A 25,216-nucleotide genomic window follows, 5' to 3' on the forward strand; every position below is an offset into this window, starting at 1 on the left:
TGTGTGGACTAAGGCAAGTTGTTTACATACTAGGAACTTGGATTTCCTTGCCAGAAAAATGAAGACAACAATACCTACCCTACATACAGGATGTGATGGGCTAAATTTAACAACTAAAACACCCAAAGAGTAGGAGCTCTGAACTTAAAAGTTCAAGGATTTGGGTTCTGATATCCCCAGTCATACAGCCCTGGTAAGTCATTCAACTCTCAACTTCAGTTTTCTCAGACTCAGAATGGGGACAATATTATAATATAAAAGTTGCTCAGTCATGTCTGACTCTTAGTGACCCCATGACCTATACAGTCCATGGAATTCTCAAGGCCAGAATACTGGAGTAGGTAGCCTTTCCCTTCTCCAGGGGATCTTCCCAACCCAGGGATCAAACCCAGGTTTCCTGCATTGCAGGCAGATTCTTTACCAGCTGAGCCACAAGGGAAGCCCAAGAATACTGGAGTGGGTAGCCTATCCCTTCTCCAGCGGATCTTCCCGACCCAGGAATTGAACCAGGGTCTCCTGCATTGCAGGTGGATTCTTTACCAACTGAGCTACCAGGGAAGCCCCGGGGATAATACTGGCATATAGTATTATTAATAGGATAACACTACTATTATCCTAATTCCTAATCTCTCCTCTGATGACATCAACCATGGGAAGACTTCATGTTAGGGGTTTTTATCTTACTTGGGTTTCTAAGGCAGAATCAACAAGTAGAAGGGGAAACTTAAGTGGGGACACACAGTGGAGATGACTGCCTATATTAGATTGGCCAGAAAGTTTGTTTGGGTTTTTCCATAACATCTTATAGGAAAACCCAAACGAACTTTTTGGCCAACCCAATAATTTCTTCATGTACACTTGAGCACCACATATTGTTGTTCTCTTGACGAACAGAGCTCCTGTCATTAAGGAGCTGATGCTCTGGTGAGGGCAGCAGATGTGTAATCAGGCAACTGCCTCATAATGTGATGAGTGTTTCAATAGGGACAGGCTGCAGGAGCACATGGGAGAGTCCCTGTCCCCACCTTAGGTGGGTGGGCTAACAGGTTCAGGTGAACTGACAACCAATCAAGAGTCTTGAAGAATCATAACACTCTGGTGGGAAGTTTCTGGGAAGCAGTCCCAAAGGGATGGAGGGAGGGTGGAGGTTAGAGGAGTGGATGTGGACCTACTGCCCAATGGGCATGGTCTTCCTCAAAGATCTATTGGCCTCTTCTAGGCCCTCTTGTGGTCAGTATCACCGAGAACAGGCCTGGATGACAGTTCTTGGTGGCCTCACATGGGGATCCCCAGATCTTGGGATCAGATTGCCTTTAATCCCCATTTGCCTCCCTAAGAGGATCACAAAATAAGCTGCTGGGATAGCCCTAATCTAGCAGGCAGAGCTTGGCACCTGGACAGATGCCAGATACTGCTGACTGGTCCTCAGCTGCCCTTGTTGTGTTCCTCAGACTCTGGGAAACAAGAAGAGTACTGTCTTGCCTAGGAAAACCCAATGTGTGCCTCCCAACACTGGAACCACAACAGGCTCTGGGACAGGAGGTGAGGGTGACTGAGCAGGAGACCCTAACTCAGTTCAGGCTGAAATCCCACTAAGTTCTCTGACCCACAATGCCTTCATCACCCAACACCTGACCTCATATGCCTGCAGTGCTCTGTCAAACTGTGGACAGACCCACTGTCCCCTTTGGTACAGGAATGGCATCTTCCAAGACAACTTTATTAAAGATGGAGGGAAAACAAAACTTGATCACAGAGCCACTTTATGCCCACAAAGTAGTGACTTGGGACTAACAACTAAGATGAGGCTTGGAACAGCTACTGTTTCCCTAGGTGGGGCCTTAGGGAAAAAGAGCTCTGGATCCAAGATCCAAGAATGCATCATATGGGAGCCCAGAGCTATGTGAATGCTATCCCCAACACCAAGCGACTGAAGTATAAACCAGAATACCAGTTCACTAATTAATAACAGGAAAAATAGCCATCATGGGGTCTGGACAGTCAATCCTCTGGTCAGTCCCTTGTGTCTCTATAGGAAATACACACTTAAGACAAAAATATAATCAAAAGATTCTACAGAGCTTGGAGTCAAGCAAGAAGTGAGAACCAGAGAAGTATAATGACAGCAAAATGGGGCAAGCACATACACTCATCAGCAATAAGGAACCTAGCCATAGGGACTAGACACACAAGTCTTCAGGCAAGGTCCTCTTTCTCTGAGCATTCCCAGAGAAAGTGCCTCTCTGACTCCCGTTTTCAATAATAATAATGATAGCTAACAGTTTTTGAACACTGGGTCTCACGCTAAGTACTTTATAAGGATTATCTCAGTTTATTTTCCCAGTAGCTCCATAGAGAAGACACTATTACAGCAGCCATCACCATTTTCAGGTTGTGGCAGCAACTGTATAGCCTGGAAAGCCTAACATATTTACTATTTGGCAGTTTTCAGAAAAAATTTACTGAACCCTAAGCTAGAACTCCGGGAGTTGGTGATAGACAGGGAGGCCTGGCGTGCTGTGATTCATGGGGTCACAAAGAGTCATACACGACTGAGCAACTGATCTGATCAGATCTGAAGCTAGAATAGGTCTCAATATTTTTCGCTAACTTCTAAGGATTGTCATGAGAATTAAATAAATTAGGAAGGGCCCACCACATTCCCTAGCATCAGGTGTTCAATGTGTTTCGTTAGGTGAAATGTGACATAGGGTACTCCCCAAGCTGTGGGTCCTGTTCTTAGATCTTAGGAATTCTGTCTGGAAAGTTTTTCTTTTTGATCTTTAGACATTTCCCTCCTCTATCCAGAAGAGAATACCTCCTAGTCAGGCAGAATTTAAGGCAGTGTTTCTCTACCAATCACCAGCATGAGAATCAGCCTGCAGGCTTGTTGAAAATACAAATCCCTGGGACCAGCCTTAGACCATCCCTAGAATTAGAAAATCAAAGTGGGTCTAGTTTTCCAGGTTATTACACTAAAGCTTGAAAAACATAGATCTATGTTAAATCTATAAATAAATGTAATGGTTTAAAGCCACAAAATTCAAGAGAGTTTTTAACCTCTGGGGGGAAGAGCTTTAGGGGCCCACACAGAAAACATTGAATATACAAGGCTTAATTTTGTTGGGCATTTTTCTAGGTTTCTTTCATACTCACTCAATCATCTTAAAAGCTGTAAGTATGTACTCTTTTTTTTTTTTTTTTAAGGCTGAGAAAATGGAGGCACATAAATTTAAGTATTTTGTCCAGGATCCACAGCTACCATTCCATGATTTTGTTCATGATTCCACAGCTAAGATTACATGTGCCAAGATCCCTACATAATTGGCTCCCTCCAGGGTCCAAGTTCTTAAGCACTTTCTGGTCTGAAGAATGCTCTATTTCTCAAACTGAGTAGGGTATATACACACATTCGAGTTATTATTTATGCTTTACATATATTACATATAAATGTCTCACATATGTGAAATATTTCACTTAATCATACACATGCTTTTAAAAATATCAAGATTTTGGGAGGAAATCCGTTACTTAATCAAACTTCACTGGAGCCCTCAAGACTGGCAGTTGGAAGAGAATTCCAAGGTCGGGGTTAGTTGGATCTCTCAGAGACCCATCCTGTTCTCAGTCGTGTCCGACTCTTTAAGACCCCGTGGACTATAGCTCACCAGGATCCTCTGTCCATGGGGATTCTCCAGGCAAGAATACTGAAGCGGGTTGCCAGGCCCTCCTCCAGGGGATTTACCCAATCCAGGGATCGAACCCCGGTTTCCCACATTGCAGGCGGATTCTTTACTGTCTGAGTCACCAGGGAAGCCCTACCCCTTCTGGGGAATCACACCAATCTTGATTGCACTCTCCCGTCAGAGGGCGCTATCCTCATCCTCACTACACACGGCGCAGGGGAGGAAGAGGGGGAGCGGGACGACAGAGGACCAAGTTTCAGTTAGTCTGGAGTCAAGAGAGAACTCTCTAGGAGACAATGACCCAGTGGCGCAAACAGAAAAGCGCTAGGCATTCCGCTCAAGGTGAACGCACGTGCCTTATCCAACTTGAATTCTCAGTCCCTAGAAGTGAATTCAGGGCTCAGAGTTTATGATTTGTCTTAAATCACACAGTCAACTAGCGCTGGGACTTGAACTAGGTCCTCTGAACTCGCCAGTGCTCGAGGCGGCCTCCCCAGGGTTCGTAACGGGGTCATGGGTTACCTACCACCTTCAGACTCAGAGACTGTCTTTCCCCTGAAGGTCCCGGGACTAAGAATCTCTTGGCTCCTGTTTGCCCCGGTGAAATACTGCCGAGATTCTAAAGGTACTGGATCCTGACTTCTGACTGGAGTGTCCTCGGAGAGCGGCAGGCAGAGCAAGGGGCGGGGCCCGTCCAACCATCTCCACCTGGACTGGGCAGCCCCGCAACTACCTACCTAGCACGAGGATACGGTCCAACGGCCGCAACTCCGGCTCTAGGAGGTCACGGAAGCAAGAGAAGTCTCCGAACCACTCGTAGGGGGCAGAGTCGGCAGCGCCCTGGTATCGCTGGTCCCAGTACTGGACCTCGCGGTACCCGCAGTTCTTCTCTGGTAACTCCGGCACCTGTGCGGAAGGCCCCAGACAAGCCATTGCTTGTGGTTGCCGGACAGTGAGGGCAACTGGCCCCCACCTCTAGGCGGGGCGTGGTGCTCCAATGTAGCCAATGAGAATGGTGGCATGTGGGAGGCGTGGCCTTTGTGTCTCCGCCCGGCATCTGCAGTTGCTCAACATAAACACGTGGAACTTCCGTCTTCTGCTAAGCGTTCGGAAAAGAATCTTCCGGGTGGGAAAGTCGTATCGTCCATACGCTGAATTCTCTGGATGCACTGCTCACTGACTTCTGAGAGTCACACTCATGGTGTCACACATTCCGGGTCGTCACTACCCACCTCATTTTCAGTTTGACAAGCTCTCTCCATTAAGAAGCCTGAATGTTAATAAAAGATTCATTTCTTCCCAGTTTTGAGCACCCGGAGGGCTCTGAGGGGTGGCGGGAGTAGAGCGAACACGGGTCTTGCTCTCCAGGGAAGGCGGGCATGAACGCAGATATCAACACGGGCGATGTGTTATGCTGGGCAGGGGAGGTGAGGTGCGGAAGACCATGGCGCGGTCAGAAAGAAACGTAACGTTACTTTTCTGGGCAAACGTTCGATTCACATTAGCGCCTTTGCGCCCAGGGCTAAGTATGTACTGAGGAGTAAGACTATTCCTGCTCGTATGGAGTGTGCACTCCATCAGAGAAGACAGATGTGAAAGCAGGAAATTTTCGAGGCGTAAAAAAGGACTCAGACAACTCTGCGCTCAGTCCGTTGGGACACGTGGCGCTGGGAGCGGAACCTAAGTACCAAAGAGTCGGGCTTCCGGGGTAGCGGGCCCACAAGAGCGGCGCACCGGCAAGATGGCGGCAGGCCTGCGGAAACGCGGCCGGGCAGGTCCCGCAACCCGGGCGGCAGGACTGTGCGGGCAGTGGCTGCGGCGCGCCTGGCAAGAGCGGCGCCTACTGCTGCTGGAACCGCGCTACACGCTGCTGGTGGCCGCCTGCCTCTGCCTGGCGGAGGTGGGCATCACCTTCTGGGTCATTCACAGGGTGGCATGTGAGTGCGCCGAGGGGGAGGGGAGGAGGGGGAGGGAGACCGAACCCCCAATCAAAACTGGGACCCACATTCGGAACTCAGACTCCTGATCCACTCAGCCATCAATTGCAGACCAATATCTTTTACCCAAATCCAAAGTCTGCTCCACAGAAAACCAAACTCGATCTTAATCTCCCCCATAAAACCTGGGTCTAAATTAATGGCTGCTGCTGCTTGTCTCCGGAGAAGGCAGTGACACCCCACTCCAGTACTCTTGCTTGGAAAATCCCATGGAGGAGCCTGGTAGGCTGCAGTCCATGAGGTCGCTAAGAGTCGGACACCACTGAGCGACTTCACGTTCACTTTTCAGTATCATGCATTGGAGAAGGAAATGGCAACCCACTCCAGTGCTCTTGCCTGGAGAATCCCAGGGACCGGGGAGCCTGGTGGGAGGCCGTCTATGGGGTCGCACAGAGTCGGACACGACTGAAGCGACTTAGCAGCAGCAGCAGCAGCAGCAACTGCTTGTCTCTATGGCTTTGGACACGTTACATCCCTTGCTGGGTCTCAGTCTCCTCATCTGTTGAATTCTGAGGTCTCGAAGTATTTTCTCTGTGATAGCGTTTTGTTGCAGTCAGTTGGGCATTATTGGTCACTCCTTTCCAGGCAGAAAGCACTGGATTTCAAGCTTACTTGCTAAAGACAGTTAGTTCACTACATATTTGCTGAGTGCTTATTATATGGCTAACACCATACTAGGTGCCAAGGGTATAGTGGCGAAAAAGATAGACAGATTTCCTACTTGTGTATGCGGACCTGGACAAAGATAAGTTGACAGAAAATTATATTACATTATATTCATCATAATGGTACTAGACCAAGTTCTATAATGGACAAAGGTGGGCACTTCAGCCAGACCTGAGGAGTCAGAGAAGGCTTCCTAGAGTCCTTTTCCAACAATAAGAGCTAGTTCCTTGAGGAAAGAGAGAAAGGGGTAGGGGGCAGATTATAGTCTAGGAGAGAATCTTGTTCCAAAGAGCTCCCATTGAAAGAAAGTCTACTTCCTTTAAAGAAATGAAATAATTAGAGTTGGAACACAGAAATCAAGTGAGGGTAGTACTAAGAGATGAGATTTCACATCATGAAGGAATCTGTAAGCTGTGTTAAGGAGATAGTATGGTGATTAAGAATTTAGAGCTCAAGAAAAAGAATTTAGAGCTCCATATGTGCCAATCTCAACTCTTCCCTTCCTAGCTTACTGATCTTGAGCTAGTTACTTAACCTTGTTAATTCATAATTTTCTCTTCTAAAAATGGGAATAATAAAAAAACTTGGTCTTTATCTAAGAGCCTTGGGGAATCACTGAAGGGTTTTAAGCAGAGAAATGTGATGTTTCTATTATAGGATGAGCTCTGTGGTTGCAGGGTGGACAATAAAATGTAGTACAGGGAAAGTGGAAGCTGGGAGCCTAATTAGGGAGCTATTGCACCATTGAGGCTAGAGATTGTTACACCCAAATTGAGCGGAGAAGGATGAGACAGGTATTTAGGATGAAGAAGAGGCAGGACTTGGTGACTGAGGGTTGGAAATGAAAGAGAAGTATCAAGGATGTTTCCCAGGTTTGTGACTTGGGCAAGTGAGAGGTTAATGGTGCCATTCATGGAACCCAGGAAGGGGACCACATATGGAGTGGAAAGTTCTGAGTTCCATTACAGACATGTTTGATTTTGAGATACTTGGGTTCATGCAGAGAATAGATCAGTTAGAGAAGGGATTATGATAGAAATCCCAAGAATGAGCTGGAACTCTGTGCTTTGATGGAGTGAGGCAGAGCAATTCTGGACCACAAAGTAACCACACCATCCTGTCCTTTTGCAGATACAGAGATTGACTGGAAAGCCTACATGGCTGAGGTAGAGGGCGTCATCAATGGCACCTATGACTACACTCAACTGCAAGGTGACACTGGACCTCTTGTGTGAGTAGGATCGGAGGTTCAGCGAGGATGGGAGGGGTTGACTGGATGCCAGGCTGAGTAGCTTGACCTGGACTCATGTTCCCTCTCTTCCAGGTACCCAGCTGGCTTCGTGTACATCTTTATGGGGCTTTACTATGCCACTGACCGAGGTGCTGACATCCGCATGGCCCAGCACATCTTTGCTGTGCTCTACCTGGCCACTTTGTTGCTTGTCTTCTTGATTTACCACCAGACCTGCAAGGTGAGTTCTCACCACCAGGAATAGGGGCCCCCAAACTGCGAGGGCTGGGGAGTGGGGACGGTTCAGGGTTGGTACGCTGACCTTGTCCCCCACTGTGCCCACCTCTCAGGTACCTCCCTTCGTCTTTTTCTTCATGTGCTGTGCCTCTTATCGTGTCCACTCCATCTTTGTGCTGCGGCTCTTCAATGATCCAGTGGCCATGGTGCTGCTCTTCCTCAGTGTCAACCTCCTGCTGGCCCAGCGCTGGAGCTGGGGCTGCTGCTGTTTCAGGTCAACACCCCTCCCTTGTGGACCCTTCTTTCATTTTCTGTATTTCCATCATTTTCTCCCCAGTTTTCTGCAGCAGCAGGAGTAAGGGAGTGGCCAGACAGTGTAGGTCAGTTAAGGGCCACACTCGCATCCTGCGAGTCCAGGATGTGTAGAAAGTCTCCATCCCCAGGCGCCTACACACACACCACCCTCTTCCTATCCTGTTTCCTCCAGGCTGCTTATGTGGTTGGAATTGGTCAGTTGCACTTACTAAGTACTCAGTATATTATTTGTGGCTCAGTCTGAGTGTAGGGACAATGATTGAGCTCCCTATCCCAGCCTCCTCCCAGGCTGCCTTAACCCCTCCAGCGGTTCTGAGTATGAATGCTCACCCTCTGCCTGGAGCTTGCTGGCAGGGAACGGGGAGCTGCTGTGGTGATGGTCAGGGGTACATGGCCCTGATGAAGCTGATCTTCACTCTTCCTCCCCACTATCCACTCCAGCCTGGCAGTCTCTGTGAAGATGAGTGTGCTGCTCTTCGCCCCTGGATTACTATTCCTTCTCCTCACAAAATTTGGCCTCCGTGGGGCCCTCCCCAAGTTGGGCATCTGTGCTGTCCTTCAGGTATTCCATCCCTACCCTGTCCCCTTTCTGATGAAGTGGCGGCCACTCTGTCTGGACTCCTTTCATTTTTGAGACATCTTCAAAGCCAGGGGACAGTTTTGGAGTTGATTCTGATCTGGACAGCCATCACCTCTAGACTTTGGTTTCTTTAGCTATAAAACAAGGGTGTTGAATTAGATGGTCTCAGAGAACCGTTCTAGCTGTGCACATTTATGACTAGATGAATTTAAATATAAAGCACTGTTATTATGTCCTTCCTTGGCCTTTTTGGCCCAAGATTTTGGTCTGACTGGGTGGGCTGGCTTTCTTGCTATTCCTAGTGGCAATTAGGGAACCTCTGGGATCTATACCCTATCTCCCCTCCCCTCAGTGATTAGCATGAGGCTGAGGCTGAGCCTGGGCAGCTCTGCTGATGTCACGCTCATCCTCAGGTGGTGCTAGGGCTGCCCTTCCTGCTGAAGAACCCCGTCGGCTACCTATCCCGCTCCTTTGACCTTGGCCGCCAGTTTCTCTTCCGATGGACAGTGAACTGGCGCTTTCTCCCCGAGGCCCTCTTCCTGCATCGTGCCTTCCACCTGGCACTGTTGACTGCCCACCTCACTGTGCTCTTGCTCTTTGCGCTCTGCAGGTGGCACAGGTGAGAAAGCGGGGCAGTTCCTTGGGCAGACATGGGGGAAAGAGTGAAGGGCCTAGGCCTTAGGGGCTGCTTGGGGACACGTTGAGCTCCGTGTGGCCCACTGTGGCGGTTTGATAAGTTGTCTCAATGGTTTCTCCCCAGGACAGGGGAAGGTATCCTGTCGCTGCTGAAGGATCCCTCCAAAAGGAAGGTTCCACCCCAGCCCCTCACACCCAACCATATCCTTTAAGTCATGGGAAGGTAAGTCTTGCCCTCTCCAGGTGCAGACAGGGTCCTGGTCAACTAACCCTGGACAGCTGCTGCTCTGGGAGAGGGAAAGGAGGTTCCAGTAATAGCTACAGGGTCCATTCATAGAGCTCCTACTCTGTACCAAACCCTGTGCTGAGCACTGTACATATTTAAGCGTGTTTTATTCTTAATTCTAAATATCATTGAGTTACCATTATGAGGGGGCACCCTCTGCTTAGCGGTGTCTTAAGAGCTTTACGTATGTTTAAAGCTCACAAGAAACCCCGTTTTATCCTCATTTTACAGATGACAAAATTAGGGTTTTAAAAGGTTAAGTAATTTGCCAAAGTCACACAGCTAGTGAGTGATGGCTCCCTAGGCCTTACACCTCTAGATTTTATTGCCTCCACACAGACTGAGGAACAGGTCCAAAGAGGTTCAGAAATTTGCTCAAAAGTATGTATCTAGGAACTACAGAGCCAGGTGCTGTTAGACCCCCCCAAACTTTTGTCCCCCCTGCTTTGAAATCTCCCTACCCCTCTGCTCCTGCCCTTGGCCTTGACCACCGCCTACAGATTGTTTCTACCCTCTTCACCTCCAACTTCATTGGCATCTGCTTCAGCCGCTCCCTTCACTACCAGTTCTACGTTTGGTATTTCCACACACTGCCCTACCTCCTGTGGGCCACGCCTGCCCGCTGGCTCACTCACCTGCTCAGGTACTGGCTGGGACAACCCTGGGGGGAGGACAGGGGTGGGAAGCTCCTCATCCCAAGGCCATGACCGTGGAGGGGTAGTGGGGAGCTGAAGAGCTGCAGGTCTAGAGACAGGATGAGACCCAGAGCTTCTCCCTTCTTTCTAGGTTGCTGGTGCTGGGGCTCATCGAGCTCTCCTGGAACACATACCCATCCACGTCCTGCAGCTCTGCTGCTCTGCATGCATGCCATGCAGTCATCCTGCTGCAGCTCTGGCTGGGCCCCCAGCCCTTCCCCAAGACCATCCCGCACAGCAAGAAAGCCCACTGAGACCCAGCTGTTCTCTTCCAGTCCATTCTCGGGACCCCGGATGGGGATGGACTCTGCCCTTCCCAATAAACCAAGTCTCCTCTGCAGCCTCCGTGGAGGTGCCTGGACTAAGCTGTCAGGGACAGGCACGTGGCAGATAAAGAACTCATTAAGACAGTCCCAAGAGGCACTTTATTGCATAGGATCTGGGGGCTGTGGCTCTCTCCCCTTCTGCTGCAACTGCACAGAGCTCAGAGGGGAAGGGGTAGAGGGTGGGAGGGGCGAGAGAGAGCACAGGCAGGCACTTTTTGTGGGGGCAGGAGGATTCTGTGGAGGGAATGAGAAGCAGTGGGGACAGGCTGTCGCCAGCCCACCCCTTCCCAGCACCGAGAGGCCGGCTCTGGGTGGCAGTGACTTTGGGTTGGTTGGGGGGGATGCCAGCCGGAGCAGTGGGTGACCTTCACATGTTTGCGGGGCTGTAGCACAGCAGGTGGAGCTGCAGGTTCTGGTCCCAGTGACGCAGCAGCAGGAAGAGACCGCGGGCTGCAGCCTTGAGGTTGGCCAGGTCCAGGCCGTCGGGCAGGTGCTGCGCCCGCAGCCAACAGTCAGCCTTCGCAGCTGCCAGTTCCCACTCGCCGAAGGCCCCCGCACAGCGGTGCTCCAGCCACGCAAGCGCCACAGCCGTGGCCCAAGTCCGGCCCCGCAGGTCAGCGCCACCAGGCCCTTCCAACCCCTCTGAGGCCTCAGTGTCTGATCCCCGCCCACTGTCCACCTGGCCCGGACCCTCGGAACCCGAGCTGGGGGACGGGCTGCAAGAGGCTGTGGCGCTGCTACCCTGGCCAACACTGGGGGCTAGAAGTGCCCAGGGAGAGGAGGCCGAAGTGGGGCTGAGGCTGGCCCGGTGTGCAGCAAAGGGCGAGGCGCGGCACAGGCGCTCCTGCGAGATGCGCACCGCTGCACAGAACAGAGCGTCCAGGCGGAAAGAGCCAGGCGCCTCCTGCAAGCGCACCTGAGGAGAGAGGAGGTGGGGGGAGAAGCGAGCTGAGACAGTGCCCTGGCCCTGGCAGCGCCACCCTCCACCTCCCGAGTCCTCACCAAGGGCAGGTAGTCGTGGCCACTGCCTTCACTGTTGCTGTCATTGACTTGGCCTGTGTTGGGGCTGCAGGGTCTGTGGCTGTCTGGGCCTCTGGACTTCCAACGGCCCAGGCTGATCCGGGAGGGAGGCCGGGGAAGCGGGCGATGAGACCCTCCTATGGGGGCTGCATGGTCCCCCAAAGCCGAACTGGAGTTGCCAGTTTGGTCTGGGTCCCAGCCACCTGCCAAAGAGTCTTCCTTCAGTCCTGACTGGAGCCATTAGGTGGTGGTCCCTAAGCCTGCTGCTCCCTACTCCGTTTCCTCAAATGTGAGTGTTACCTTTAGAGTGGACAACTGTGGGGAAAGGAGCTGCATCTACATGGCTTTGAGAGATAGGAGGAGTACCTGCAGGTTCAGCTGGCTCTGTATGGGCACAGAAGATAGGGAGAAGTTTGGGAGGGTGGCCAGTGAGGTGAGAACTGGCTCCTGGGAGGTCCCCTGGGAGACCCTTTGCTTACCTGAGCTCTGCACCTGCAGGGCTGAGGGTAGGACCTCCCTGGTGGTAGCGTCCACAGCTACAGGACAGGTGAAGCAAGAAGGGGCAGAACTGACCTTACTTGTCTGAAGGGCTCGGAGCCAGGACCTCCGGGCGTGACCTACGAAACCAAGCAGCAGCTTGTGGGCTGGCAGGGGGTGCACACCTACCACCCACTCTCTACAAAGAGGCTCACAGAAAAAAAACCTTTACTCCCATATTGCCATGGTTTCTTCCTCTGTCCTTTTTTTTTTTTCTTTTTTTAGCAGCACCTTCAGGCTTGTGGAATCTTACTTCCCTAACCAGAGATCAAACCTTACCCTGGCAGTGAAAGCGTGGAGTCCTAACCACTGGTCCGCCAGGGAATTCCCAGCCCTCTGTCCACTTTTGAACAGAACGGAGTTCCTTCTTGGGGCCAGCTCAGACTCCTCAACTTTGACAAGAAGTGGTTAGGCTAAATGCTCAACCACCTTCTATTAGCAAGGCTAGGCTCCTTGGCTACCCACAAATGCAACATTCTGGACACAACCCCGAGGAAGCATTGAGTGGTGCCTTTTCCATCCCCTCATTTCAGCACTGCCCTGTAGAATTTTCTGTAATGATGGAAATATTCTGCATCTGCATGATCCGGTGTGGTAGCCACAGGGTTCAGTATGTATTATTCCTTAGAGTCTCCACTAAGCATGTGAAGCGTGGCTAGTGCAACTGAAGAACTGACATTTTAACTTTAATAATCTTCCTAAATGACAGATTTGTTTTTACATTATGGGCACTGTGAATCATTACAAGATGAAATTCCCTTTCTGTTGGCTGCTAGGAAACTTGGCCAGTTTTGGGTCCCCTGCTTGCAAGGGTACATAACCTCATAGTGTATATCTTTAATATAACCTAATTTTCTGTTCCTTTTATTATCCCTTCCCCCGACATTACCCTGCTTAATTTTTTTTTTCTTGATAATGTGGGTGAGCTGCCTCAAATCATTTGTGAGCAAGGTGAGGTACAGTGAGTGATCACACAGACCTATGCCTCTGCCACTCTCTGCCCCGAACAGTTTCCTTGAGCCCTGATTGCGCCCACCAGGAACTCACCCCGGTCAGCCCTGGTCTCACCCCCTCTTCGAAGAGCCAGCTGCTCATTGTCCCGAACCACAGAAGCTGCTGTCAGTCGATGGAGTGCTTGGTCCCAAGCATTATCTCTTTCGGGGGGTGATGGAGGCAGGGAGCCATCATCCTGAGGCCCCCACAGCGTCTCCAACCCAACACCCACCTCCCAGCACATGGGCTGCTCCCCACACAAGGCCCGGATCACCACATGGCAGCGTGGAGCTTGGGGAGGCTGTGCTACAGCTGGAGGGGCCAACTCCCCACTGAGGGGAACAGCAGTGAACAAGAAGGGTGGTTCCATCAACATGTCCCAGTCCATGGGGGCTGGGGAGAGCAGGTTTCCTGGGGAGAAACAATGGTAGGAGCAGGGGCCACGTGGTGCCCTGGGCTCCACCTCCCTACAGCCTCCTAGGTGACAAAACCCAGCTCCCCTGTAACCCTTACCTGAGTCATCCAAGCCCCGTCCCAGCTGCTGCCCTGGCTCAGGGCCTGGCCCATCGGGTGCTACACCTAGAGAGGGGTGCCGGGGGCACCCTGGGACTGGGTTCACCCGGCCTTGGGGGGATGAGAGGCTTCGGCCAGCCAGAGCCACTCTGCGTCGACGGCCCAGCACCTCAGCACTCAAAGCCCCAGTCTGCACATGAGAAGTGGAGTCCACTGGTCAAGGAGTGCAGAGCTCCTGGCCTGATCAGACATACATACATGAGTAGCCACATGCCCTTTTGTCTGAAGCCCTAGATGGCTGCTCACCACCCTTAGGGGTGAGGCCAGGCTCCTTCTGGCCCCTGGTCCCCTTCCCTGTGTCATCTCACTCTATGCCCCATTCTTCCAGAGGAGGCTCTTGCTTTCCTGACTCCCTCAGACAGGGTTAGTCACCTTGACTCTGAACCCCCATCATGTCACGCTTCTGTGCTTGTCAACATGTGTCACATGGTATCATCATTATATATCATCATTACCTATCTGTTTTTTCAAGTAGACTTAATAGTAACCACTGCACAATCTATGGCATACAGCCAATGGTCAATAAACGTTTGCTGGATACATGGTGGGATGTGGGTTGAATCTCACCTTGACTGGAGCCAGTGGAGATGGAGGCAGGGGACAGGAACGGGAGCTGGCAGATTCTCCCCAGGCTAGGCTTCGGCAGCCCTGCTGAGAAGGGGGATCCAGGGGAGTGTTGCCCTCAGGGGAGCCCGGGCCCTGGGAGACAGGGGATGCGCTGCTGCCTGTGGAGCCTGGGCCTGGCTCTGGGCTGGCAGAGCAGTGGGTGAGCACATACTGCTCCCGGATGTACGAGGACTGGAAGATGCGGTGCCATATGGCTGTGTCAGAAGAGGGATTAGGTCCGGGGTCCGTGACCGGGTCTGTCAGAGCATCAGTACCTATGGGGAGGCAGTAGAGCAGATCCCAGCCCTGGGCTCTCCACGACCCACTTCCCCTCTAACACACACACACACCCCCAGGCACTCACTCCGCTCTGAGTCCCCAGCAACCCACGGGCTGGACAGCTCTGCTGACACAGTGCCTGTTCCCAGTGGCTCTGAGGTGCCAGTGGGCTCAGTGCCAGGGCTGGTGGCAGATGGTGCTTCCTCTGGGGATGGGAACACCGAGCCGCCCAAGCTCTGCCAGCCAGGCTCTTGGCCCTGGAGAGGGATAGACATTGAGGGGGGAAAAGAAGCTGATTATAGTTATACACTCTTTTTCCAAACAGGATTTAAGATGGCTCACTGCAAGAGGCAATAAAGATTATAAAGCAGAAATTAAAACCCAGTACTAAGAAAGGAAACATACATGCTGACCAGAGCGTTACTAGAGCTGCTATCACTGGGCTTCAGGTTTGGCCCTGAGCTTCCTGGCAGCCAGGAAAGAAAGGCAAACAGTCCATTTTATGGCTCTCCCAATCAAAAAGGAGCTAGTATGATTGGTTCTTCTAGAAAGATAAAGCTTTTCCTAATAAAAATAACTCATTTATCCAACTCCACCTCTGCGTCAAGTATCCTACCAACAGCGTGCAAGTCATGAATTTCTAATTAAACACCCCTATGAAAAAAGTCAGTGTAAGGGGCTCAGAGAGGTTGACTGACTTGCCCCAAATCAAATGGTCAGTACACAGAAGAATTGGGATCTGAGATTTCATCAAGACGATGCTCTGTGTGGCCCTGAGTGTTACAGGAAATAATCTGCTGCTGCTGCTAAGTCACTTCAGTCGTGTCCGACTCTGTGACCCCATGGACGGCAGCCCACCAGCCTCCCCCGTCCCTGGGATTCTCCAGGCAAGAAAAGTGAAAGTGAAGTCGCTCAGTCATGTCTGACTCTCAGCGACCCCATGGACTGCAGCCTACCAGGCTCCTCTGTCCATGGGATTCTCCAGGTAAGAGTACTGGAGTGGGGTGCCATTGCCTTCTCCTAGATGTTGCTTTTTGTAGGGCACCGTGTGAAACAATGATCAGATTTCAAAAAAAACCTCAAAGCTAATGTTGGTGCTGCTCTCTGTGTGCTTCAGTGACTACAGGCATCTCTGTAGGACAGCTCAGTGGGAGATCTTATGAGGGGGGCAGGCTGCAGTCACCTTGAGGGACCCAGTTTGGTCCCTCCTGGGGAAGTCTAGGGGGTAGCAGTAGATGAGTTTGGCAGAGAGAGGCACTGGGAAGAGGAAATGGGTTTTGAGGAGACACAGGGGCTTCAGCCATCCCAGGCCCACCTCCCACCGCCCCCCAACCCAGGCCTACCCCCGGGGGTTGGGACCGGAAGCTGTCCACCCTGAACAGTGAGCAGTAACCAAGAAGCTGGTCGCCAGGATAGAGCGCAGGGATCTCCCGGGGTGTCAGCAGGGCCTCCACTGCATCCGGAACAAACCAGTCCACAGAGATGTCACTCAGTGCGGGCTCCAGTGCTTTCCTCAGGGCCTGCACCAGCTGTGAGGAATGACCAGAGGGAGCCCGTGAGAGAGAAGGAGGTGCCACACAGCCGGTGGAGTGGGGAGGCCACCCTTCTGGTGCCGCTATCCACCCAGTGCCTTGCTGAGGCAAGCAGGACAGGGTCAGGCTGGGTCAAGGGGAGGAACGGGGATAGGAACAAGCAAGGAGACGGAGTGTTCAGTCCTCAAGGCTTGGTGTGAACTGTCCTCCTGGCCTGTGCCATGTGGATGGGGCAAGGCTTTTCAAAGATATGGCTCAGTACCAGGACAAAACTTAGGACAAGATTGGGGGAGTAGTCAGAGGCCATGTCCCCCGCACCTTTGGCCTCCTGCAGCACCCCACAGCAGGGTGCCTGGAGACCTCACAACCCGACCAGGATCTGTTTCAGACTCAGTGCCACTTGGGAGAAGGACCCTGAGGAGAAGGGAGCAGGGCCCAGGCTCAAGCTCACCATGGGCTGCAGCCTCTCCCCAGGTCTCAGGAAGTAGGCCTGGCCCCGGCTGACAGCAGACAGACCCTGAAGCAGCTGGCGGCAGGCGCGCCCCAAGCCAAAGGAGAAGCACCTGACAAGAGAAGGGGAGCAGCTGCGGCCTCAGTAGCCCTCTCTGGGGGCCAATCTCAGGAGGCTGGCTCTGCCCACTCCATCCTACCTGGCTGCCCCTCTATGCCACCTCATGAGCTCCAGGGTCTGGTGGGTCACAGCGGCCATGGGGGAGGCAGCAGTGAGCAGGAAAAGCTGCCTAGGGTGGGCCCTTTGCTGGGGCTGCCCCAGGGCCCAGTCCAGAGCAGCCCACACGTCCGGGGTGCCGTCCACAGCCTGTAGCATCTCAACGCTCTCACAGATCAGCTGCACAGCTTCCTGGGGGAAGAAGGCTTGGGCTGGGCACAGCGGGCTGGGAGGACTCTGTGTGTGCACACCCAGTTACTCAGATGTTTCTGACTCTTTGCGAACCCTGTGGACTGTAGCCCACCAGGCTCCTCTGTCCATGGGATTTCCCAGGCAAGAATATTAGAGTGGGTTGCCATTTCCTCCTCCAGGGTACTTTTCAACCCAGAGATCCAATTTGCGTCCCTTGCATCTCTTGCATTCGCAGGTGGATTCTTGACCACTGTGCCACCTGGGAAGCCCCTGAGATGTCTCCACTGACCCCCAAATCCCTAGGTCACACTCACATCACTGCAAGGCCGGCTCTCTGGGAAGAGGGGCTGCACCGAGATGCCAAACATGGCAAGGTTGATGAGCGTCTGGGGCGGGAGTGACTTCACAGCCAAAACGATGGCATCCTGGGGAAGGCCAGGGAGGGCAAGGTGAGGCAGGCCCCACTGGCATCAAGATCAACAAGGGATGAGGGGCCAGATGAGAGAATCTGGGCAAGGACCTGTGTGTGACTGTGAGAGAGACCCCAGTGTGCAAGGGAAACTCTGAGTTCCTGTGAGAGACATTTGGGCACGTGGCCACAGAGGTGCATGTGAACCCTGGGGTTTGGGATTGGGTGTGACCTAGTGAAACTTTATGTATGAGAGGTGGGTCTTGTAATCTGGGAGAAACACATGTGTGTGAGTATGAGAAGGAGAGAGGTAGGGGTGTGTGTGTGTGTGTGTGTGTGTGTGTGTGTGTGTTGTGTCTTTGAGAGGCAGCCCCCAGCCCACCTAGATCCACTGCCTCACCCAACCCCCAGCCCACCCACACCCTGCCCCACAGGCCTTGTGTGCCACACTACTGCCATCCAGCAGAAAGAGGAGCTCCCGTGTAGCTGTGCCCAGGTGTCCGGGCTTGGAGCTCAGGTCCGGGCAGAAGCTCAGCACCAGCACGGGGTTCAGCAGGATATCCTTGTGGAAGCGTCGCTGCAGGAAGCACACCTGAGCACGGGAGCCCCGAGTCATCCTGGGCCAGGCTTCCTGAAATTCCCACCTGGGCTGGCAGCAGGACCTAGCCCTGGGACCTTTGTCCATGCAATCCACCCAGATGGGGCACCCTTTTGCGTCATCTGAATAAAGGCAACGGCAGAAGCAGGTGGCTGTCCTCTGCCTGTGTCAGTCCTATGCCCCATCCTCTGAGACACGTTCCAGGGAGACTTGCGTGGGCCTCCTGTGATAGTACTCATCAGCCTGTCTCAGTGGTAGCAGCTACTGAGAGCTCCCACTGAGAGTAGAGGCCTCCTGCCCATCCCAACCTAAGCCTGCTCCCCTGCTCCTCCTGCATTAATGCAGCCAGAGGTGAGGCCAGGACCCCAGGTCATTATACCTGCCGGTCCCCATCACTGTCCCTTCGCAGCAGCCTCTGGAAATCCCGGCGGGCTCTCACCCGGGCCTCGTACTCTGCTGAGCTCAGACTGCCGGCCTCCAGCATCAGGTGGGGCTGGTGAGGCTCTGGGGAGGAAGGGACACAGCTCTGTCAGAGAAGCTCCCATCTTTAGACCCCAAGCACGCAGCCCCACTATCCTGGGAACACTTTGCAGGCTCAGCCTCCCTGCACTGCCGGGCCCACCCTCACCAGTGACTCAATTGTTTGGCTTTGGGCCCAGAAATCATTGAAAAATGCTCCCCAGGTGGTCCTGAAGCAGGCAGCACTAGCCCACCGTGTGCCCCAGTTTCTCACCACTGGGGTGCAGCAGGATCTCCAAGGCCCGGTCACAGCGGTGGCCCTCTGCCAGTGTGACACAGATGGTGGCTGCAGAGCTGGCATGAGGTGGGGCATCAGCCCGAAGAGCATGAGAGGGGCTCTCCAGTCCTGAGGGAGGTAGAGGCAGGAAGAGGTGATGACCACGCCATCCTAAGCCAGTCCCAAAAGCACTAATATCACCTTCCCAGACAATAATGGGGGCCCGGGGGCAGGATCATGACTGATTCAGTTCAGCTCTCAGAGTCCAATCTATAGGGTAGACAAGGAGGGGTCTGCCTGCTTTCACGGACTGGGAGGGGAAATCCCAAGTGTGTTCCTGGCTGGTCAAATAGTTCTGTATCAACCAACTGCTGATTTAACATCCTCCTCTACCTTTTGCACAAGGAAACTCAACTTCATCACTTGGACTGGTCTCATTGTAAGCATCGCTCTTCTCACTGGTGAGTGGAGTGGAATGTAAAGAAATGACATCTTTAAACCTACAGGTGTGAGTGTTGTGTGGAAGTAGCCAGCGGATGATCCCAATGGGAGACTAGAGGTTCCTAGGTCTTAGGTCCCCATCTTTTTTGTACTGCGTTCCTCCCATCCCTGAGCCTTGAGTTGTTTCCCAGTCGGCTACACTGGGAGGGATACCCACCTGCCAGCAGGCACGGCCCAGTCACCAGCATCTCAAAAGAGAAGGTGTACGGGGCAGGGCAACGGGCAGGGCCCAAGAACACATCCCGAGGAGCAGCTGACTCCTCCCAGGCTGGCCCTTCACCCTGAGGGCTGCTCACTCCGAAGCAGCTGGTGGGGCTGGAAAGGAACATGAGGAGGGTCACTCGGCCACTACCAGGGTCCCTAGCCCCTCTGGCTGACTGGCTTCAGCCCTTCCCCACCCTGCCAATCCCCCAGGACACCCTGCCAAGGCCCCCTCACCCGCACTAGACCCAGAGAAGCCGAGGGAGGGACGAAGAGAATCACCATAGGCCCAACCTGTCGTCACAGAGCCCCGGAGGCCTGGGGGGCCCCGGTGGGCCTGGCGGGGCCAGAGGGGTGAGCACAGAGGGCAGAGCCACGTGCAGCACCCCATCAGGCCTGGAGGGCAGCTCCCGGCTGCTCCGCAGGGTCACTGTCATGGTGCCGGCCGCGGCGATGAGGCCTGTGGGCAGCACCAGCGTGGACCGGGCCTGGGCCAGATCCAAGACAAGATGACCTATGAGTGAGGAAAGGGATCAGAGGGGGCTGGAAGCAGAGGAGATGGGGGAATACAGGGTGGGAGCAGGCACAGAGTCAGGGAGCTTGGGCAAGGAGAACTTTGTGAGGTTGGAAGGATGCTGGGCATTGGTGATGTAAGATGGAGGCGTGAGATGAATGGCGGTAGAAGGAGAGGCAAGTTGATGGCAGAGGATCTGGCTGTCATCAGGAAAGGCAGAAGTGACATCACTGCTGATGGAGAGCTGAGGAGGAGAAGGGGGATGTCCACACCACCTCCAAGGTCCTGTGGGACCCATACCCTCTGCCTCTCTTTCTTTACCTGCTCCAGCCTGTTCAACCCGTAGGCCTCATTTCCCTAAAAAATGCTTACTGACATCTCCCATTGCCTGGGACCCTCCCTGCTCACAAATACCCTGCTCATGAATGGTTGAGGGTTGAGGACTCCCCACTGCCCACTAGCTGTGGCTCCAGAATTTTATTTATTTATTTTTTGTAGCTCCAGAATTTTCTGCCCAAGAGGAATTCAGGAACAGTAATCTATTTGGAAGCTGGCTAGAGGACATTTGCATACCAAGTACTCCATTTTACTTAGACCAAGGGGTTTGTTTGGGGACTGGTGACATCATGGGCAGCATCGATGCTGCTAAAGGGAAGATGGCCAGGTGTCTAAGGTGGAAGTCAAGACCCTATGTGGTCAGGCCCCAGCCTACCTTTACAGCCCTCCTGGGCCTCATTTCCCCAGGATGATCATTTACCCGTTCTTCTGAAAAATACTTGCTGAATGAATGAAGGGGAGGAAAAAATGAAAGGAAAAAATGGGGGTAAGAAGGAAGAAAGGGGCTTCTATCTCCAGCACCTGAGGCTTGGGACAGCCTGATACAGTGAAGAGAACACAGTGTCAGGTTTTGAGTCTCTGCTCTGTGACTTCTGTCTTTTGTTTAGCAACTGTCTTGTTTAGAGGAGCCTTGGTTTCCTCATTTATAAAATGGGGGTCATAATTATATGACTGTGGTGAGGAATGAATGAGACAATATACGGGAAGCACCCAATATGTAAAAGGCTGTTGCTGTTTCTCTTGTCATCTGTTAGAGGGGGAAGGAGAACAACACTTGCATTACATACCTCTCTGGATTCAAAGGAGGTGACATCAGTGACTGAAACCGGGAGTCACTATGAATATGAGGCATTTTATCACCATTACCCAGTATAACTTACTTCTGAACCTTTGCTTACACCGTTGCCCCTGAGTAGAGTGCCTTTTCTCTCCTCTCAACCTTCCTAATACATCCCACCCTTCCTTTCAGTCAAATGCTGGCTTCACCTCCTCTGAAATATTCCTGAGGCCTCAGCCCAGAGCTCCCTTTATCCTCCAACTACCTGCTGGGCTTGTGCCAACTCTCAGCACCACTGCATTCTGTCCCTCTTCTTACCCAGATGGTAAACCCCATGTGCAGGAATCAAGTGAATGCACAAATAAATAAAAGAATGAAGTGTGAGCCAGGAATCCTAGGGGAGGGCTTCTGTCTCCTCCCCCAGCACTCTCTGAGCCCCTCTGTGTCACTTTTTTTGAGAGATGCTGGGACTCAGAGATGACCAAAACCCCCGTCCCAGGCCCCGGAGCTAAAGCTCCAGAGGGGAGGGAGAGCCTTGTGGACTGCCTGCTGTGTCTGTCCACCTGGCTGCAAGCCTCGGATCAGGCCTGGTTCACATCCCACCAGCACCTGGTCAGCGTCAGGGGCCCAGTCCTCTATGGTCGAATGAAAGGGTGAATCAATGAAAAAACAGTGACGGGGAGGGGGGCGGGCGGATGGGACAGGGAGGCGTGGGATGCAGAACGGGTGCTTGCAGAGGGGTGGGATGCACAGTGCGTCTGCTTTCAGGAGATGGGGCGGGGAGCGCCCGGGACTCACCCTGCGCGCAGCGGCGGGGCGTTGAGGCCCCCAGCGCGGGGCCCAGAGCGCTGCAGCAGGCGGCCTGCGAGCGGCGCCGACTCTGCAGCTGGAAGGAGACGCGCCGTCCCGCGGCCTCCGCCTCGAAGCCCGAAACCACTTCAGCCTCGGCCAGAGGATACACGAACACGCCTGGGGCGGGATAAGGGCACAGGCGATGTCGGACCTTGCCAGGCCGGCGCTGTCCACCACCCCACGCCCCCCGCCCGGGCCTCACCGTCCACCGGCTGCGGCTGCGGGTTGTGGTAGGTGAGCCGGGCCCGCAGGCTGAGGCAGGGTCCGTTGGCGCAGGCCCGGACCCAGGAGTCCGTGAGGGGCAGCGGCGTCCAGCTGGAGGGGCAGTACAGGCCGGGCATGGTGGCCTTGGGGGAGGAAGCGCTCTATGAAGGGTGCACAGGGTGAGTTCGGGGCGCCGGCCCCACCCTCCTGAAAACCGGCGGGGAGATTTTTAACTCCGGCACGGGGACAAGGACCTGCACGGGGCGAGAGGCTGAGCCCTGGGGCTCGACCTGGCGGACAGGTGTCGAAGGGAGGGAGACTGGGGATGGAGGGTGGGGGTGGTGGCGAGATGGGCATCGTCGCCGGTTACCTGGGAAGCCTGGGAGGAGCGCAGCTGCAGGCAGCACGGAGACCGGGGAGCGGAGGGTTAATGTTTAACTGGAGCTCCGGGCGCGCAGCAGTCCCTTCACCGGCTCCTGGAGGGGCGGCGGGGGTGGGGGGAGTGGGGTGTCACAGTTGTTCCATTACCCCCCTCCCGGGCCTCACCGCCACCCCAGTACCTGCCGGCCCCCCGGGGCTCCCCGCGGCTGCCAGCTGTTGGAAGTGGCGCGGGTGGAGATACGGAAGATGCTCTGGGTGGGGAGCAAGGGTTTAAAGGGCCAGCATCCTTCTGGATGCACCTAGTCCAGCAAAGGTTAGCAGGGGCGGAGTGGGATGGAGAGCCAAAGGGCTGCAGTCTTTCTCTGGCTCCTCAACTGAGGGGCGCTGAGACGGGCTGCAGGCCGGAGTGGAGGGGGTTCAGTTGGGAAGAACAAAGTAGGAAGGGAAAGGAAGGGGTCTTACGAAAGCAAGAGCGGGAGAGGTGATCGGGGGATTCCATAGGATCTGTCCAGGGCACCTCTCCCCATCCTGGTAGAACTGATCTGGGATGGGGGTTGGGGGTGGGTGTGCGCTGCAGTCGCCGCTGCCCCCACAGCCGAACTGTCAGGGGGTGCTGCGGGCTGGGTCTAGGGATCGTCCCCCTCCCCGCGGGCAGCCTTAGCCTCACCGTCGCGTCATCTGCGGAGTTCTGGGCCGCACGACAGGACTGGGGTGGGTGGTGCTGCCTCTGCGCCCCGGGCTTCCTTCAGTCTGGACACCTGCGAGGCGCCCGCTCTGGACTCCCGCTGCGACCGCTCTGGGTCCGCACAGGGGCGTCGGCCCTAAGGGTGCAGGTCCCGCCCCCGCTCGGAAGGCCGCCCCTCCAGCCGGTCTCGGCCCCGCCCGCCGCTGCGGCTGGGCTGCTGCTCCCCGCCCCATTCGCGCGCGGTACCGCCTCCGCGCCAGCCCCGGCCGCTCCAGCCCCTGCAGCTCCAGCCAGACCCGGCACCGCAGTGCAGGAGCCGCATCCCCGCCGCCGCACAGCCCAGCATCAGTGAGAGACCCGGGCCTTTGAGGCCCCTCCCTTTCTATCCTTCAGGAAATGAGGCGTTCTGCGGGTGCAGCAGAAGGGCTGCAGGCTCCCCCAAACCAGCACTGCAGCAACTCCAGCTACCCCGATTATCCCACCTCTACCCTCTTCACCCCTCACCCCCACAATGGCTCAACTTTTCATCACTGCAGAGACCCTAATCACTGCAGCGAACCCCAGGGCCGCATCACCATAGGACCCCCGTCCCAAAAGCTCGATCCTTTCCTTTGCACAGTGCTCCTCCATCACTGCACAAACCTTCTCCATCCTGCAGGTGTCTTCAGCTAGTGTGACCACTTCAGTCCACTCCATACAGTGATTCCCATCACTGCAGCGATTCTTCCCCCTCCAGCTGCCAACCTTCCCACCACTGCAGTGCCATCTCCTCACTTTTTTCTGGGGATGGGGAGGGTTGGCGGATTGCCCTCTCAGGCTATAACTTCCAGGAACCTTCAGTTGTCCACCACCTTGGAAGTGAAGCCTTTCAACCTGCAGAGCCTTCTGGTGGCTGTAGACTGCCCCCATCATAGAAATGACCTCCACCCCAAACACATCACTGCAGCACCTGCAGGAGAAAACATCCCGGCAGCCTGTAATCAGGTTCCTTTGTTATTGGCTGGACTGACAGTGTTATGCTGCAAAAGATTAGGAAAGTCCATAAAATCTTCCCCCAAGAGCCCTGGGAAAGTGACCATGTCTGGTGTCACCCATGCAAACTTTCTTGCAGCAGCCACACCCAACTTCTGCAAAGAGAGCTTGGGGAGACCTGGGGGTAGGGGGCAGTCAGTGGGGAGTGGGCTTTCAAGTTAAGCTCAGCATTCTCACTCCTCCCTATTTACTCTATCCTGATTCTAGTCACTTATTCCACACTGGTCCCAGGGAGAGATCCTCTGCCTTCTTGAGCACTGAACCCCTCAGTTCAAGCCTTTCACTTGCTCAAACCACTTAGCATGGTGGAAACAGCTTGGCCTTTTCCCAGGGAACTTCATGGGTGGAAATGCACAAGGATGATACAGGAGGCATAGCCAACATCACGATGATCTAGCTCACTGGGAGCTCCAGCAGAGTTGCAGCCCTATTCTTTCCACACTGTCTAAGCCCTGACTGCATGTCCTTTCTTCTCCCTTCTCTATTGAACCCTCTCCCAGCCTCATTCAGAGTTGAATCTTCCTCTACCAGGCTTGGGGAGAAATGGTAGATGGTGGGGGTGGGATGGACAGGCCCTCCAGGGACTCCAGGTCCCTAGGCAGTGCCAGCCTTGACCTTGAGGGCTCCATGGAAGTCCAGGCAAGTGACCACCTCCTCATGGGTGTTTGGTGCTTTGCCCCTTCTGTGAACAAGCCAAAGGCTACATGTACAAACATGAAGCTGCAGGGAACTGTCATTAAGGGTCCTCAAACACACAGAAATGGAAAAAGATGTCCTTGCCTCGGTTCCTGAGGAAAGCTTGACTGTAAAACAGTGTCCCAGGAAGATGGTTTCTCTGTCAGAGACTAGAAAACACTCTGGAAGAAGCCAAGCTTTGCTTGGAAGCTGGGCTGGCCCTAAGATCCTCCTGCTGGGGAGGCTGTCTAAGCTGAGGC

The 25,216-nt window shown here is 54.0% G+C and overlaps 3 protein-coding genes and 1 non-coding gene across 9 annotated transcripts in view; 1 reads left to right on the top strand and 3 right to left on the bottom strand.

The window, feature by feature from the left end:
- ECE2 (endothelin converting enzyme 2) overlaps nt 1-4,651 on the bottom strand; it is a 32,549-nt gene extending 27,898 nt beyond the window's left edge. For 3 of the 4 annotated variants that reach the window (NM_174046.4, NM_177956.3, NM_001314064.1), the window contains exon 1: nt 4,424-4,651. In NM_174046.4, coding sequence (NP_776471.3) covers nt 4,424-4,619 — 196 coding nt within the window. In that variant the 5' untranslated portion in view covers nt 4,620-4,651. The remainder of the gene's footprint in view (nt 1-4,423) is intronic. The other variant, XM_059885669.1, reaches the window with a different exon arrangement.
- A 756-nt stretch (nt 4,652-5,407) lies between these two features.
- On the top strand, nt 5,408-10,742 carry ALG3 (ALG3 alpha-1,3- mannosyltransferase). Of its 2 annotated transcripts, none has more exons than XM_059886479.1 (9): nt 5,408-5,623; nt 7,481-7,580; nt 7,674-7,821; nt 7,931-8,091; nt 8,574-8,694; nt 9,126-9,331; nt 9,473-9,548; nt 10,132-10,277; nt 10,421-10,674. In XM_059886479.1, exons 1-9 carry the CDS (start codon nt 5,428-5,430, stop codon nt 10,581-10,583), a joined length of 1,317 nt encoding a protein of 438 aa, XP_059742462.1. In that variant the 5' UTR covers nt 5,408-5,427; the 3' UTR covers nt 10,584-10,674.
- VWA5B2 (von Willebrand factor A domain containing 5B2) lies at nt 10,736-23,450 on the bottom strand. Of its 2 annotated transcripts, XM_010801326.4 has the most exons (21): nt 23,232-23,448; nt 22,554-22,659; nt 22,182-22,326; nt 21,926-22,096; nt 19,794-20,013; nt 19,456-19,613; nt 18,795-18,926; nt 18,441-18,565; nt 17,900-18,055; nt 17,369-17,479; nt 16,846-17,054; nt 16,647-16,758; nt 16,007-16,192; nt 14,749-14,920; nt 14,346-14,659; nt 13,719-13,908; nt 13,260-13,616; nt 12,155-12,292; nt 11,976-12,059; nt 11,658-11,878; nt 10,736-11,571 (listed from the first exon to the last, which is right to left on the bottom strand). In XM_010801326.4, the coding sequence occupies exons 3-21, from the start codon at nt 22,318-22,320 to the stop codon at nt 11,023-11,025; spliced, it is 3,744 nt and encodes a 1,247-aa protein (XP_010799628.1). In that variant the 5' UTR covers nt 22,321-22,326; nt 22,554-22,659; nt 23,232-23,448; the 3' UTR covers nt 10,736-11,022. The 2 variants fall into 2 exon arrangements, with proteins under 2 accessions (XP_010799628.1, XP_024851103.1); XM_024995335.2 differs by having other exon boundaries at nt 13,260-13,908; nt 23,232-23,450.
- MIR1224 (microRNA mir-1224) lies at nt 11,572-11,657 on the bottom strand. Its single transcript, NR_030816.1, has one exon. It is a non-coding gene; the product is annotated as a microRNA mir-1224 (primary transcript).
- Nucleotides 23,451-25,216: the final 1,766 nt, after the last annotated feature.

Source organism: Bos taurus, chromosome 1, assembly GCF_002263795.3.
Source record: "Bos taurus isolate L1 Dominette 01449 registration number 42190680 breed Hereford chromosome 1, ARS-UCD2.0, whole genome shotgun sequence".
NCBI lineage: Eukaryota > Metazoa > Chordata > Mammalia > Artiodactyla > Bovidae > Bos > Bos taurus.